This window comes from Bison bison, unplaced genomic scaffold (assembly GCF_000754665.1).
Source record: "Bison bison bison isolate TAMUID 2011002044 unplaced genomic scaffold, Bison_UMD1.0 scf7180017864303, whole genome shotgun sequence".
NCBI classification, from domain to species: Eukaryota; Metazoa; Chordata; class Mammalia; order Artiodactyla; family Bovidae; genus Bison; species Bison bison.
In genome coordinates this window covers 2327267-2342819 of record NW_011494875.1, presented here as the reverse complement: position 1 = coordinate 2342819, position 15553 = coordinate 2327267, and the positions used below count along the sequence as shown (strand labels likewise).

The following is a 15553-nucleotide window of genomic DNA, read 5'->3' as shown; positions in this document are numbered from 1 at the left end:
ACAGTGTCTCATTGGTATTCTTCTACTTGTTTCTACACTTCTCTCTCTACCCCTCTCACTCTTACCTCCACATAAACCTGGAGTTAGTGGCTACCCTTGACTGCATAGGTTAGTCAGTCTGCTAAAATATTACAGCAGAAAAGCCCTCCTTCTCCCAGTGCAACAGAGCAAGTACATCACTAACACTTCATGATTTGGTCTCTGTCTGTCCAGCCTGTTTGTCCCTGGTGCCTGCATGTTTACATTCATTTCTAGTCACGCTGAAGTAGTTACTTTCACGTACCTTGTGTTGATTCATTCCCTTGGCCTGAAATAGACCACTCCCCCCTTGAATACCAGGTAAAGTTGCTGGCTCAGCTTAAATTTTGGCTTCTCCGTGAAACCTCTCCTCATCCCCCAAGTAAGAGAAGTTATTCCATCAATAGTCATAGGGTAAATGTATAAGGGAAATTATTCTAATGGTGGACCAATAGATGAAATCTGGATAAATTATTATCCATTCTGAGTTTCAATGATTGTTTTCACTTTTTTTCATGTGTGAGTCTTTATAGAGCAGTTTAATTGCATCATATCTTAATTCCTAAGGAAAAGAGCATCTTCGAATGCAAAAAGCCTCACTCCAGTCCTGGGTGTTGTCTCTTTCCCTTCCACTGGGCATTACTTGGTTTTGCCTGACTTTCTGGTTTTTGCCAGTCTAATTGGGGTGTGTGGGTTAAGAAATAAAACAAAAAATGTCAGATGTGATAAGTGCATGACACAAGAAAAGAAAGAAAGGCAGGAAACAGAGGCATAAGGTGTGCTGGGGTAGGGTAGAGCTGGTCCCAGATTAAATTACTCAGGATTGAAGTTTTGCCAGTCAAGAAGAGGGAAGACCCAAAGAATAAAATATATAAGGGAAATTATTTTAGTGATGGAACAAGAGATGAAACCTGGATAAAATTGTACATATTTTCATTTGTTTTATTGACTATTTGAGTTTCTCTGTGAAATACCTTTTTATTTTTTCTTGCCTGAAGGTTTAAGTTTTGTTTTAAATATGAAGTCTGTAATCTTTCTGGGATTAATTTTATATAGATGTATGTAGGAATCCAGTTTCCTTATGGATAACCAATTATTAAGTAGTCCGTGCTTCCCCAGTGATTGCAGTGCCAGCCCTGTTGTATATTAAGTTTCTATACAAAAGGGGATCTGTTTCTAGGCTATTCATTCTACTTCCATTGGTCCACTTGTCTAATCCTAGGCCTATATCATACTGCCTTAATTACTGTAGCTTTTTTAAAAATGTTTTTATCTGTTATCTTTCACCATTTCCTCTGTGATCAGTTTATAGGATGATGAGTATGATCCAGTTGAATGGGGAAAGTCTTGATACTGTTGATTTTTCCTCCTCAGTATAAAAGTTTAGAACAATCTTGTCAAGTTCCAACAAAGAACCTTGTTGAATTTTTATTAGAACTTCACTGAATCAGTATATTAATATGAAGATAAATAGATAACTGAATATTACAATAATACTATCTGTATTTCTCTATTCATGAACATGGTATGTTTCTCAATTTATTTAGGTTTTCTTTTATGTCTTTCAGTAGAATTTTATAGTTTCTCCATAACTATTTTATCTTTGGTTAGACTTACTTTAGATATCTTTGCTTTGTGGCTAATTAATTTTAAATTATATTCTGTTTGCTGGCATTTAGAAATGCAATTGATTTTGTATTTTGACTTTTGTAACCAAATACCTTGTCAGAATTCCTAATTCTCACATTCTCTGTGTGGATTCTTTGGGGTTTTCTGTATAGATAGTCATCTGTAAATATCGAAATGTTTATTCTATCCCAGTGTTGTCTTTTTATTGCTTTATCGTATGAACCACAACTTCTAATACAAATCTTTAACAAGAAATGGTGATAGATAGGCACCTTATTCACATAGCAAAGATGCTAACTGTTTCATTAACTTAAAAATTATCTCTTCTTTCCTGCTTCTTAGTCTAATGATATATATTTTAACCATTCAAGCTATGGATAATTTTACTCTTAGTCAGTCTCTGGGTTATATTAGCTGTATTGTAAAAGGTTGTTTCATGGTGCTAATCACTAGGTGAGCACTAGAACTAACAAAGATGTAGAAATAGCAGGTACCGTCAGAAGAGGCCACAGTGGCACACCTCTAAGGTGCCTTAGAGTCCTCGGGGGTTTATTCGAAGGGCAGATTCTCAGGTGTTCCCCCAGCAAGTCTGATTCAAATGCCTACCCCCGCCCCTGGGGTCTTGCACTTGTCACTGCCCTTCTTGTTATTGTTTGTTGTTTTCTTTTTTTAAATCCTGTTCTTCATTTAGGGATCTCTTGATTCTCTCTAGAATATTAATGCTAGTTGTTTCTAAAGTTTTCTTTTTTCTCCATACAGTCCTTTTCTTCTTCTTCTTTAACCTAGCTGCTTTCTTCTGTTTGTTCTGTGTCGCTTTTTCCTAGTAGGGGCTTGCTTCTGATTTCTGGTGATCCTCAGCTGCCTGACTTGTGAGTGGAGCCATAAAAAAGCTGATGGGAGCTTTGTGTACGTAGATAGGCTTTGTCAACAAGGGCTTCGTTGTCGGGTAATACGGGTAAACCCTTCAGGACTGCCATTTGTCCTTGTCGTGAGCTCTTTTCTCTTGGGCCAGTCAGCTTTCCCAGAGAAGACTCTTTCAGTCTCCTGTCTTGGAGAGTATAATAGGCCTGGCTGCCATTGTTCTGATCGCCAAATAGGGGAAGTATGCAGACATCCACTTAATTCACCCTGTTTCAGCACAGTACCCACTTCTCATACCCTCTGTCGGGAGGGGGTCAGAGCGCTGAATGCACTGCCAGACTTGAAACCACTCTTTCTGTTTCTATGCCCACATGCATCCCCACTTCCAGAAGTTCCTAGTGCCTAAATTTGAGCCTTTGATGGTTGCTTCATAGCTTTTCATCACTGCCTTAGAATTCAGCTTTCTTGGGACAGCTAAATCAGTTCCTGCTTGTTTACCTACTTTCCAAAATGTTGTTGCTCTTTTCTCCTTTCCTGTTATCTTAGGCTGTGTTTTTTGCGGGAAAAAAATCTCATTTATACTATTTTTTAAGTTATTTTAAATGAAACAAAGATGGATATTTTTAATGATAAAAAGTACAATTCACAAAGACGATAGACATCATGCACCATTAGACACTTTCATTAATACTGTTTTAATAGAGTTTCAGGAGAGACTGAGGCTGCATACTTTAATTCGGTTTACCATCTTTAACTTGACATTATTACCATTACTTGTGACTAGAAGGTTAGCACCCTGTCCTTTTTCATATTTTTCTTAGTGTGTAGATTTGATGTTCTGAAGCTGCAGTATAATTTTCTCTCTAAATATGAGATAAACAATTCACTTCAGCCTTCTGGCTTATTTTAGGCCTCATTTCTAGGAAAATAAGAGCTTAGTCACAGGTTAACAAAATGAAGTCTCTCCAGGTGACAGTTTAAAAGAGTCAGTAGGCAGCAAAGCTGATGGCTTGGCAGGCCGGGGAGGTGGGGCCTCGTTGTGCGTGGCACTCCCCACAGCAGCACGGGCAGGGGTGGAAGGGGGCGAGAGCCAGTGCCTCCCGCCACCAAGAGCAGATTGTCTCACACGTTTAAAGTGGATATGTGTACCCGGCATTGAATAGTTCTGGAGGGAACACAGAGGAACCCTCTGTGGAAGTAGTTTCTCACCAAACCAGTCCTCCCTTCTGAGCCTGGGTTTTCCATGCTCAGCACCTCCACCATGGCCCCCTTAGCCCGAATTCCCTGTGGGCTCACCTGGACTTTGGTAATCGCTTCCTCAGTGGTCTCCCCATTTCACCATCTCACCATGTGGAAGAGATGCTCATTCCTCTGCCCGGGAATGACGAGGGGAGCAGGAGTTGGCCAGGTAGATCCTGGGTGGCAGGACAGTCCAGGAAGGGGCATGGTGTGGAAAAGACAGAAGCATGAGTGATGTTGAGCATGTTAAGCAAATAGCCAGTGGGTCCATCTGCAGCCTCAGGTGCCTTTCGGCCACTGTGGGGCAGACGTCTGCAGACGTGGTGGGGTGACAGGCTTTGAGGGTCCAACCTAGAATGCGACCTACCCAGGAAGCTTCTTCCAAGTGGTATGTCAACTCAGGTGTTGTGGATTTTAATGATGGTCTGTTAGTACTTTATTGAGGATGTGCTCACGCATACACACTTTAGTAAAAGATTTTTAAAGATGCTGACAAATGAATCCCTGTGATTTGGAAGGCATTCTGTCCTCTAGTCAAAAGGTAGGCCTGTCTTACATGATAGGACCTATTATATTATCATCTGTACCCCTATTTGAAATGAAATTTGTACAAATTGTTTATTGCTTGAATTTCCAAAGAACATTATTGTAGTGCTCTTCCCTCACCTCCTTTTTTTTAACCTTCACCTGATAAAATGCAGTGATTGAGGCATAAAATATATGGCCTGTGGCTTAGGAATTGTCAGTGACTTTGTGAAGAGTCAAACTGAACTGATGGCACAAAGAGGGATTTTTCTCTCTTGTCATCTAAGTCAGTGTCCTTTAATCTGTTTAAATCTAGAATCCCTTAGAAAATCTGAAGATAGCTGTGGTCCCTCTCCTTGCAAGAACTGCAATACATATGCCTCCAAATTTTCCACAGAATTTTGGAGAATTCAGTCATGGGCCCTGGAAACTCTGCCATGGACCCCACTTAAAAACCTCTGTTCTAAGTGAAGGCTGAAAACCCAGCCACAGCCATCTGGTAGGGGACTCAACAGGCCTCGCATCTATAATCCTCAGCCAAGTTATGAGTCCAGCCCTGGGAGCTCCCCTTTACTGATTAGACATGTAATGAGCCCCAACTCTTCTGGCATCTACTTGCTCAGGTACAAGACCTATCACATGTCACAGTGCTCGTGCATAATAGAAAATTAGCAGCAGCAGCCACCTGGAGGTTCTGAGACTCTTCTTCCTCCTGCTGATGTTTCTGGATGGCTTTTTCATGGTAGAGACTTGCTACTAGAGTCCTTCAAATATGGAGGGCAGCACCTCTCTAGAAGCCTCCTGGAGCCAAATAAACAGGGAATTTCCACCTGCCCTGCTCCACGATTGGCTGTTTCATATTGTGTGAGTATAAGAAGAAACAGAACTTTTACAACTGACCTTAACACATTTATATAAAAGCCATCCTAGGTTTCAGGAGTATGAGTGGAAAAGAAATGTTTAGAATAGAACCTTCTTATCCACAAGGAGTAGTGATGAATGGAGTCAAAAAAAAAAAAAAAAAAAAAACTTAAGAGTACCCATGTTGGAAGACTAAAAATGGAAATTCAATTTCCTCCCAGAAATGGGCCTTGCATTGTGTCACTGGGGACAATGGAAATAGAAGCCAGAAGTCATAGTTTATTTTAAGAATGTTGTAAAACATTTGTCCCCCATTAGCTGATTGTGTTACGCAGCACTGGGGACGTCCTGGAACTCCACTTGTGCTCTGACCTCTCCCTCCACCGCCGTATACCACCAGCCCTCAGGGAACACAGTCCTTCCTGGCTGTTGCCATATATATATGTTCTTATTCCAATCTGATCCTCTCTCATCCCCAAAATAATCAGCACGAACAGAATGAAGCAGATGGCACAAGCCTTCTTTGGCATACGGGCAGATCTGTATCACTCACTCAGTATTTTTAGAATCAAGGGGATTGAAAATTATGTCCTGAGTTGTTTTGGGGGAAGACTTACTCTCTTTCCAGGGTGACAGGTGCTGAAATATTACCATATTTAAGACTCAAATTCAATCTGTATGTCAGGTCACAGGGCAGACTGATGATCATTGGGACCATCCCTTTGTTAGTTCTCTGTTTAGGATTGTTGGCAGTTGGCCAAATAATAGAAAGTTCATCACAAGTCTGTTTCAAGGGTGTGGCCAGAGCTCATCAGGTTTCAAGGAAAGATTGGAATCGGCAGCAGCCAGCCAGTACTGATCAAGTACATGGTGATGGGAGATGTTGTATTATCCACACAGCTTATTTTTTAAAAATAGCTGAGCTTTGATCCTCAGCCACAGTGAATTTATAATCTGCTGAGAAAGGCTATGTTTATAGAAGTTTGTGATTATATCATGAAAACAGTGCAAGTATTTATATTTGAAGATCCATATTAATGAATTACACAGTTATGGTGAATGAAATGTTATAACTACTAGTGAATTTGAATACATCATTTAATAAAAAGCCTTCCTGAAGAAACTAAGGAATGCTTACTGTAATAAAGTAATTGAGTTCAACGTTTGAGGACCAATTTTGCACGTAGGGTTGGACTGGGTGTATTTAACACAGAGACCTAAAACTCAAAAAGCTAAGAAAAGTCTTGGGCAAAGACATTAATGCAATAAGTTAAATAAGTGTAAAAATGTTTATGTGACTTAATGTTATGTTGTTCTCTGCAAGTTTAACAGGGGAAGAGTTGGAGGAAATGTCTCACATTTAAATACAGTATAGTCATGTCTAAAATGCCTTGATTGTACACCCAACCATCTTTGAAGGTCCGAGGGAAATGTAGTGACGTCTACAACTTGTTGGACTTTTGAATCTAGGGAAGTAACTAGAAGGTGGATTTGGGAAGCTTTATTTAATGCTAATGGGCAGGTACTTTTTCTTTAATTGAAAAAATCTGATTTTTCCTTTTTATTCTTGGTGTGTTGGTGAGCAGACATTGGTATCTGTTGAGAAACAAAGACCTCAGGCAACTTTCTACTTGCAGCTTCATACGTCCTGTGTGTCTTGAGCACGGCTTCTGGCTCCTCCAACTATGAGTAACGGATGATAAAGTATATGTGGGGAGAGGACGTGTGTCTCTTTTCCATTACATCCATAGCTGAGTGGTTCAAACTGTGTGCCAGTTTGCAGCTGATGGTTTCTACTTTTAATCCCAGTGTTTATAAATACTACCATATATTTGTATGGTGTGTTTTTAGATTACAGAGTGCTTTCAAGATTCATCTTGCTTCAGTTGGTTGTCCCCACTGGCTCATTTACATGCATCATGTAAATATTACAAATGAGGAAGCTGAAACTTAGGCGCTAACAAATGGATGAGCTGGAATTTGAACCAGGGAGTCTGTCTACTATATTCATAAATGACTGGAGTTGGATATATACTTTCTGTGCTTCAGGGGAATGCATGAAGGCGAATCAGAGCCTAGTTGTGTCTGAGGAAAGTGTCAGCTTCACCTTCACCCCTTGTGGCTCCTGTTTTCCAGCACAGCAGCCACTAGCTTTGTGTGGGTACTTAAATGACAACGTCAGTTTCTCAGCATCACATTTGAGTGTTCAGTAGCCATTCAGTTCCATCACAGAAAGTTCTATTGGACACTGGTCATTTCTCATAAATGCAGGAGTTGGGGAGAATCACTTTAGAGTATATATGCAGAGGGTTAGTGTAGATGAGAAAATATAAAATCTCACCACCAGACCAGCTCCTTCTCTTAAGTGACTAATGCTATTTTGAGTTCAGCTATAAAGAGAACAAGAAAAAAAAATGAATTTCAAGCTTCATATTGTGTATACATTTTAATCTCTTAAAATAGACCTGGAAAACACAGCAATCTCAAATGAATGAGTATATTTAATGATGATGATAAATTCTGTGCCTTTTATGGCTGGGCCAGTGTTATGGCCAGACTCAGGCTGGATGGAGAAGTAGGACACACCATGAATCCTGGCAGCAGAAACTCGGCCACACAGGATAGAATTCCTGGAAGGAATTACTTTGTCTGTGGCCAGGGTGCTTGGGATGCCTGGAGGCTGGGCCATGGGGTGAACTAGTGCACGGTGAGGGAACGGGGAGTTGGAGGAGAGGGGCTTGGACGGGGCCGGGACAGGGGTTCAGTTCAGATCATACTTGGTCCCAGAGGAGTCTCTGTGTGCTGCCATCAGAAAGGAGGCTTGGTGCCAAGGTGCTGGCTGAGAACGCCGGTGTCCCCAGCTTTGGATCAGTGCTTGAAGCTTCAGGTCAAAGTGCACACGTCAGCTCTGAAGGTTCCAGGCAGGTGGGGCAGGACAGCGAGGGATATCTGCCCGGTGTCGGCTCCTTGTGAACTCTGACCAGACATGAAAAACATCTGAGCTAGTTGATGAGGAATACGAAAAGGTGCCTGCAGTTTTTGCCCCTTAGAAAAGGAATGTGTGTTTGTCTACGTGCTGATATAAAGATGCTTGAACTTTTTACTATAGTAAACTTTTACTGTAGTAAAACTTCATCTAGCTAGACTCCAGCTTTCTGATCTGAAAATAACTCCAGAGGTAAGTAAAAATTAACTGAACAGTAAAGAGCAGCTCTAAAAGAGTTGGCAATAAATGAATGACTGCAGGGACTAGACGCCTCGAAGGCCTGCCGAGATTGGTCAGGTTCACACACATGCCCTGCTCACTTGACAAAGTTGAGAAAAGGCTGGCCTGTGTGCAGACATTACTCCAGTGTGTTTAATGTTAGCAGACAGTATGCTTTTTTTTTAAGTATCGGCACTTGAAAGGTTAACATCCGTTGCGTGAGAATTCTCTTTCGCTAGAATAGCATGGGGTTCTAGGTCGCCAGGCTTTTCCTGTGTTGTTGTTGATGCTGTGTTCATGTTGCTGTTTTGGACTCTTAAGGCTCCCAAGTGATGGGTCTGTTGGCAGAAAAAGAAAAGCCTGGACTTGGGTGATCTGCCTGGGTTGCAAGGATGGTAAGAACTGGGATTGCAGACAGGCTAAGGCGGCAAGCCCGTCTCCTAGGAGTGGCCTTCCAGCAGGTAGCTCCCCCCGCCCGCCACCCCTGCCGGGCAGGGCTGGGGAATGAGGAAGTGTTCCCACAGACTAAAGGGAAAAAGAGGAGTGGACGGTTTCCTGGAAGATGGTGCCTGCATACCAGAATGTGCTGAGCTGTGCCCCAGCCGTCATCACTCTTGTCTTTGTGTGAATCTCGTCTCCCCTTCAAAGGCAACACCTCAGTGAATGAAACTAGCTTTATTCTCACTTTGTTTACGCCGTAGACTTGAGTCCTTCTGCACGGTAACCTCACAAACAAATCAACTTAGATATATACAAATGATTTCGTCTCATCCCCTGGAAGTTTAAACAGGTGTGATAAACAACTAATGTTCTGCCAACAGTGAGTGACGAGAAATAGCCAATGGTTTGAATAAGCAAGGATGCTTCTCTTTTCTGTACCAGTAAGACACTCAAGCACACTTGGGGGTGTATGTGTGTGTTTTATTTTCCCCCTTTGAATTGGCAGACTGAACTTCATACTGACCTGAAATCATGGCTTGAAGTAGATGATACCAAGTCTGTGGAAATAGCTGTCTCTATCACAAGGGAAAGTGTGCTTCATCCGCCATCTGAACACTATGCAGTTGACTCCTGCCACTTTGAAGAAGCACAGACAGGTGCATCCATATGCAGAAGGACCTGTTAAAGCACAGGGGAAGATGGAGAGGTGTGCCACATTAGAGCCATTTAAAGGAACACGTTGAGTCCAGGTAGTCGATGCTGAACGGGTGGACGAGAAGCGTGGTTTGCCGACGGCTAATGCGCAGAAACTGTTCCTCTTCTCTCCACAGTCTGGTGACCCAGGACGTGCCCCAGCTCTAGTGATGCAGTCTGCCTTTCTGCTCGGGAACATCATCTGTGCCTCAGACTTGCTCCTCTCAGCCTGAGACCGCGTGGAAACTGGGATGTAGGATGCAGAAAGCAGAGATAGTGGTAACCGAGAGGCCCATGTCTGGGTAGATCCAGGTCGGGGACCACAACGCTGCCTCCCCCTGGGCCTGGCGGTCGGCTGCTGGGGCTCTGCTGATGTGCTCAGCACAGTCCCGTCCTTCTATTTGCACTTAAATGGCACAGCATTTGGTCAGCGCATCTGAAAAGGAAAGTGTGAGAGACAAAACCCATGGCTACCTACCCCTGCCAGTTATGTGGCAAGATGTTCCTCACCCTGGAGAAGTTCACTATCCACAGTTATTCCCACTCCAGGGAGCGACCTTACAAGTGCTTGCAGCCAGACTGTGGCAAAGCCTTCATTTCCAGATATAAATTAATGAGGTGAGAGGCTTCAGAAAAGGTATGTGCTTTTCCACATACCTTTCAAAGGCTTTGCTAGCCCTCAGACCGAACACTGCAGGGAAAGCGGATGCCCTTTAGCCTTTAAGGCTGTATCTCCAGCGATTACTATAGTTTCTATACGACAGTTGTGCTCTGCGGTGTTCAGTTCACTTTTTCAACAAGTATGTCTTGTGTGCCTACAATAGGCCAGGCCTAAGAACAGAAAGATGAGAAGACCTATGGCTGGGGAGATAGTCATGGAAACACCATTAAAATGTAATCCAAGGGCTTTAATCACAGAGCTGTGGAAGTGGTGGAAGTTGTTCTCCACTGCTTGGTGAGACCTGGGGAGGCTCGTCAGAGTGGTGGTCTTTAGCTGTGATAAGAAGAACGAATGGGAGGTGGACAGAGAGGAGGTTCTGGGAAAGCCCTAAGCCGTGGCCTGGAAGCACATGTGGATAGAGGGGCGTGCTGGAAGAGGATCGGGGTGAGGCCCAACCTCGAGGCAAGAGGGTAGCCGCTCAGAACAGGCCGTGTCTACTGTCCTAAAAGGCTTGTTTTCTTCTGAGGAGTGTAGGAACTGAACAACATGATTTGATCAGGATGTTAGAAAGATGGCTCTGGCAGTAATTTGGAGAAGAGGGAAGAAGCAAGTAGATTGATGTACAATCTGTTGTTAACAGTCCAGATATGAAATACGGAGTGAGGATGGAAGGGAAGGATTCAACAAAGGATAAAAACTACTTTGTGGAGATAGGTCCTTTTTTAAAAATAGTAACGTTTAGTCTGAATTATTTCTTGATCGTCGTACTTCCATGAGAGAAATGGTATATGAGATGTAGTTTCTGCCTGTAAAGGATTTTTATATCATAGAAAGACAGTACTCAAAATACACTCATAATGAGTATGTTGCACGGTAGGCTGATCGACAGTGAATGCTGTGCGTGTGCTGTGTGTGCCGTACACTCAGAGCTGTACACACAGAGCTCCCATGAACGCATGCCTGTCTGGATACCTGCTTAAGGGAAATGCATCTTTGGCCTCTAGTCTTCATGTAATGAACTGTAACTTTCAGACCAGCAGATTAAGTGCATAAGTGAAGGTGAGAATTGAGTGAGAGACAATTTCCATCTGAGTATGCTATGAGCACGGGCCACCTTATGATCAAATTTGGGAGTGCTCCTGGTGGAAGGCACTGGGGAGAGTTAGAGAGAGAAAGAAGTTATGTTCCTGGCCCTTATGAATAGCCCTGTTATAGATCATCGATAAGCTGATTTGCTCAAATAAGCCTACGAGTGCTTAAAATTCAAATGTGTTCTGTACATCGGCCAATCTCTAGTTGCCATAAATATAAGTATTGAGTGCCTACTGTATCCACCAGTTTTGTTGCAAAGGCTTCCTGTTTTGCAGCACGCTTCTTACGTGTACACAGTAATTATCCTTACCCGAACACCAAAGGCAGGGTTAGCTGCAGTTAAGCCACAGTGAGGATATTATAACTGTGGGTAAAGACCAAAATACATATAGGAGATAAATATTTGGAACAGACAGTGGCGCCGACAGATTACTGGAATGACAGGAATTAGGTGGGATTACTGTGGTAAACCGCACTGAAGGAGATGTCTTAAGCAATATTTAGGAGCTGGTAGTTCTGAGCAAGGGAAACAACTTCTTCAGCTAAGGGTGTGAAGAGAGGCAAAAAAGGGAAGCAGTGTACTTTCTGCAAGGATGGCCTTCCCTTCCATAGCCACCAGCATGTCTTGCCCCTCTGGCCTGAAGCAGTGATCTAATAAAGGGAGGGAAGAGGGCAGGATGCCTTAAAAAAAAAAAAATGTAGCGTTCCATCCTGTGTCTCAGTTGCCACATAAAAGTTCCATTTCATAATCAAAGGTTGAAGAAGAAAGTAACTGACTTGCTTAACTAGAAAAGAGCACATGGGACCTAATATAGCGAAGGATGAAAGCAGTTAGACAGCCAAAGGCAGGAACAGACGATTTGGCAAGGCAGATGGAAGTCCCAGGGTCAGCAGTTAACCTGGAAGCATTCTAAGCTCATTGACGTGGCCCAGGTGACACCCAAAGATGGTGGTGGTTTGGAAACTACAGGACAGACCGGAAGTGGTGGTTTCCTGGGCTGTGAGGTGAGAAGAGAAGTTAGGGAGGGCAGCAAGACGTGGCAGTCATTCTAGCTCTAAGGTGGTCATGTTCTAGACTGGGATTGTTGCGTGAGCAAGTGAGGAGTAAATTACATGGAGAAGAACTGGATGCCAGGCAAAGGGAAAAGTAAAAAAAAAACGGGTTGGAAGCTCGTGGGATGTGATGTGACAAGTGGTGTTACTGCTCAGGTGTGACTTGTGTCCCCCTGAACCTTTCTCACAGGACAGGAAATACAAGGTCCAGAGCTGCTCACTTGGCATTGATCTACACATGGCTGATAAATGAGAGCTAATCAGATAACAATCCTCCACAGAGGAAAAAGGAGGGGCAAGATCTATCACAGAACTTTAGGTTCCTGAACGCTAGTACTGGCCCAGAGAGAAAATTGTTTAAATGCCGAGTTTGTTATTTGCCCTCTAGCCAGCTTGAGAAACCCTTTCTGCAACCTGTGAATGTCTTGGAACTCAGAGAGACCAGCATCACCTCAGACCCCAAAGAGCTATTGCGCTGGCCCCTGTTGCTCAGCGTTGTTTGTGCGCAGTTGGTGTCTGGTTCCCTCTCTGTGTCCAGGGGCAGCAGCTTGGTGCTTCTAGAGAAAGTCCTTCTGAGTTTTGCCAGTGAAATTACCAGTGACCTTTAGGAAGTGAGTTGGAAGCGTCTAAGGGGGCTCTTAAAGAAATGGAGACAGGGGCTTCATGCATGTGACATGAGAGCTCACTGGAAGGTATTAAATAGCAGAAACTTAAGACCTCACTGTAACGTTCTCCTGGGAGGCATGTGGGTGAAGCTCAGAGAACACGTGGTGGGGTTGCCATTCTGGGTCCATAATACATAATAGACACTGTCTCTGACGTTAAGGATTGTCTTTTTAGCATTATGTCTAAGGCCTGAACTTTCTATCAAGATAAAGCAGAGATTGTACTAGAAACAGTAACAGTGGGGTGGGGGTTGGGGGGGGCGCTGTAGAGTTCTGTGTAGAAGGCAAACTGGATCATTTTTGGAAATTCAGAAATTTTAAGAGTATAGAATAGTCATTTAAACCCTTCCTGAAACTATTTCTTCATGATCATATATTTTAAAATACTTGTATATACTTGTGTTTAGAAATCTGTGTATAGATGAGGAAATCCGTTCTCAATGCATGTTCTTTACAGGTGTGGCGGCTGCATCGCATCATGTAGTACTGTTCTTTTATTATAAAGTTTATGTGTAGAAATCTGGAAAACACAGAAAAGTATTTTAACAACTAAAATGTATATACCACCACCTGGAGAAAACTACTAACATTTTAATATTGTTTCTATATGTTTCTTTGGCTCTTAAAAAAACTGTGTCTGTTGTGCATTTTTTCCATCTGTCCCTAGGCATATGGCTACACATTCACCCCAGAAATCTCACCGGTGTGCTTACTGTGAGAAGACTTTCAACCGGAAAGACCACCTGAAGAACCACCTCCAAACACACGACCCCAACAAAATGGCCTTTGGGTGCGAGGAGTGTGGGAAGAAGTACCACACCATGCTGGGCTACAAGAGGCACCTGGCCCTCCACGCGGCCAGCAGTGGCGACCTCACCTGTGGGGTCTGTGCCCTGGAGCTGGGGAGCACTGAGGTGCTGCTCGACCACCTCAAAGCCCACGCCGAAGAGAAGCCCTCGACTGGAACCAAGGAGAAGAAGCACCAGTGCGACCACTGCGACAGATGCTTCTACACCCGGAAGGATGTGCGGCGCCACCTGGTGGTCCACACAGGCTGCAAGGACTTCCTGTGTCAGTTCTGTGCCCAGAGATTCGGGCGCAAAGACCACCTCACGCGTCACACCAAGAAGACCCACCCACAGGAGCTGATGAAGGAGAGCCTGCAGGCTGGAGATCTTCTGAATACTCTCCACGCTCTCTCTCCCCAGTTCCAACTGAAGGCTGCCCCACTGTCTCCTTTTCCGATAGGGGCCCCTACACAGAATGGGCTTGCGGGTAGCCTGCCAGCTGAGGTACACACCCTCAATGCCTTGGAGCAGGCCCCCCAGCCTATATCAGTGCTGTCAGAGCTCCTGGCTCCCCTCCACCCCATGGCCACCCCCAGCTCTCCCCCGGCACCCCTCCAGAATCACAAGTACAGTGCTGGTTCTACCTCATACGCCCCACTGGCAGGCCTGCCCCTCAAAACAGATACTAAAGGATTTTGCAGTGCCAATTTGCTTGAGGACTTGCCTCTGCAAGAGCCTCAGTCACCTCACAAGCTCAATGCAGGCTTTGACCTGGCTAAGGGAGGTGCAGGTAAAGTAAACCTGCCCAAAGAGCTAGCTGCAGATGCTGTGAACATATTACCTGCCTCTCTGGACCTCTCCCCTCTGTTGGGCTTCTGGCAGCTGCCTCCTGCTACCCAGAATGCCTTTGGGAGTAGTGGTCTTGCCCTGGGGGCTGGGGAATCTCTGCCGCATAGGCTGGGCTGTCTGGGGCAGCAGCCCCAAGACCCCTCACTAGCCATGAGCACTATGAGCCTGGGCCAGCTCCCCCTGCCACCCATCCCCCACGTTTTCCCAGCTGGCACTGGTTCGGCTATCCTGCCTCATTTCCACCATGCATTCAGATGAATGGTTTTTGTTTTTTTTTAAGCATACTTTTCTTACTCTGAAAGATATTTTGAGAAGCATTTTAAACATCAGCTATGATAATACAAGGAAAGATTTAGGAAGCAGGACTGGAATATGGCTTATTCAGTGATGACTGGCTTGAGAGAAGAGAGTTCTCAAACTGCATGTATTGTGCCAATCTGTCCTGAGTGTTCATGCTTTGTACCAAATTTAATAAGCAAGTATTCTTCAATGGAACTGCAACTATTATCATAACCGACATCCATAAGAGGGCTGCTATATATTGATGTAGCTATATAGTGGTGTTTATCAACTTAATCGTAAGCCATGCTCATAATAATGTTAGCTAAGTAACTTTATGTGGCACTGCCTAGTAAGGGAACTGTGGAAGGTTTGGATTTTTCCAAAATGGGAGGATTTTTAACATAAGAAAGTAATCTTTATATCGCATATTATCACCAGGCTGTGTATTTCTTTTCAGGGATTTTTCTATCTTCAGGATTGGATGTAGTTTAGTTACTATTGCCATAGCCAACCTGTAGTTTTACAGAAACAATTTCTTGTGGAATAATAGACGTCTTCATTTTAAAGCATTTTAAATGTAGTTTGAATATTTTCCACAGGATGCTACAATGTGAGTTATCACTTCATTTATCTTAAAGACTAAACTGTCAGTTATATCTGACAGAAAAAAAAAAAAAAAAGAACTGTGTAA

General features: G+C 43.6%; 1 protein-coding gene across 11 annotated transcripts in view; it reads left to right on the top strand.

The window, feature by feature from the left end:
* PLAGL1 (pleiomorphic adenoma gene-like 1) overlaps positions 1-15547 on the top strand; it is a 96479-nt gene extending 80932 nt beyond the window's left edge. For 3 of the 11 annotated variants that reach the window (XM_010851476.1, XM_010851470.1, XM_010851477.1), the window contains 3 exons: positions 9285-9528; positions 9610-10090; positions 13611-15547. In XM_010851476.1, the coding sequence (XP_010849778.1) occupies positions 9939-10090; positions 13611-14838 (1380 nt within the window). In that variant the 5' untranslated portion in view covers positions 9285-9528; positions 9610-9938 and the 3' untranslated portion in view covers positions 14839-15547. The remainder of the gene's footprint in view (positions 1-9284; positions 9529-9609; positions 10091-13610) is intronic. The other 8 variants (XM_010851478.1, XM_010851471.1, XM_010851481.1 and 5 more) reach the window with 6 other exon arrangements.
* The last annotated feature ends 6 nt before the right edge of the window (positions 15548-15553 follow it).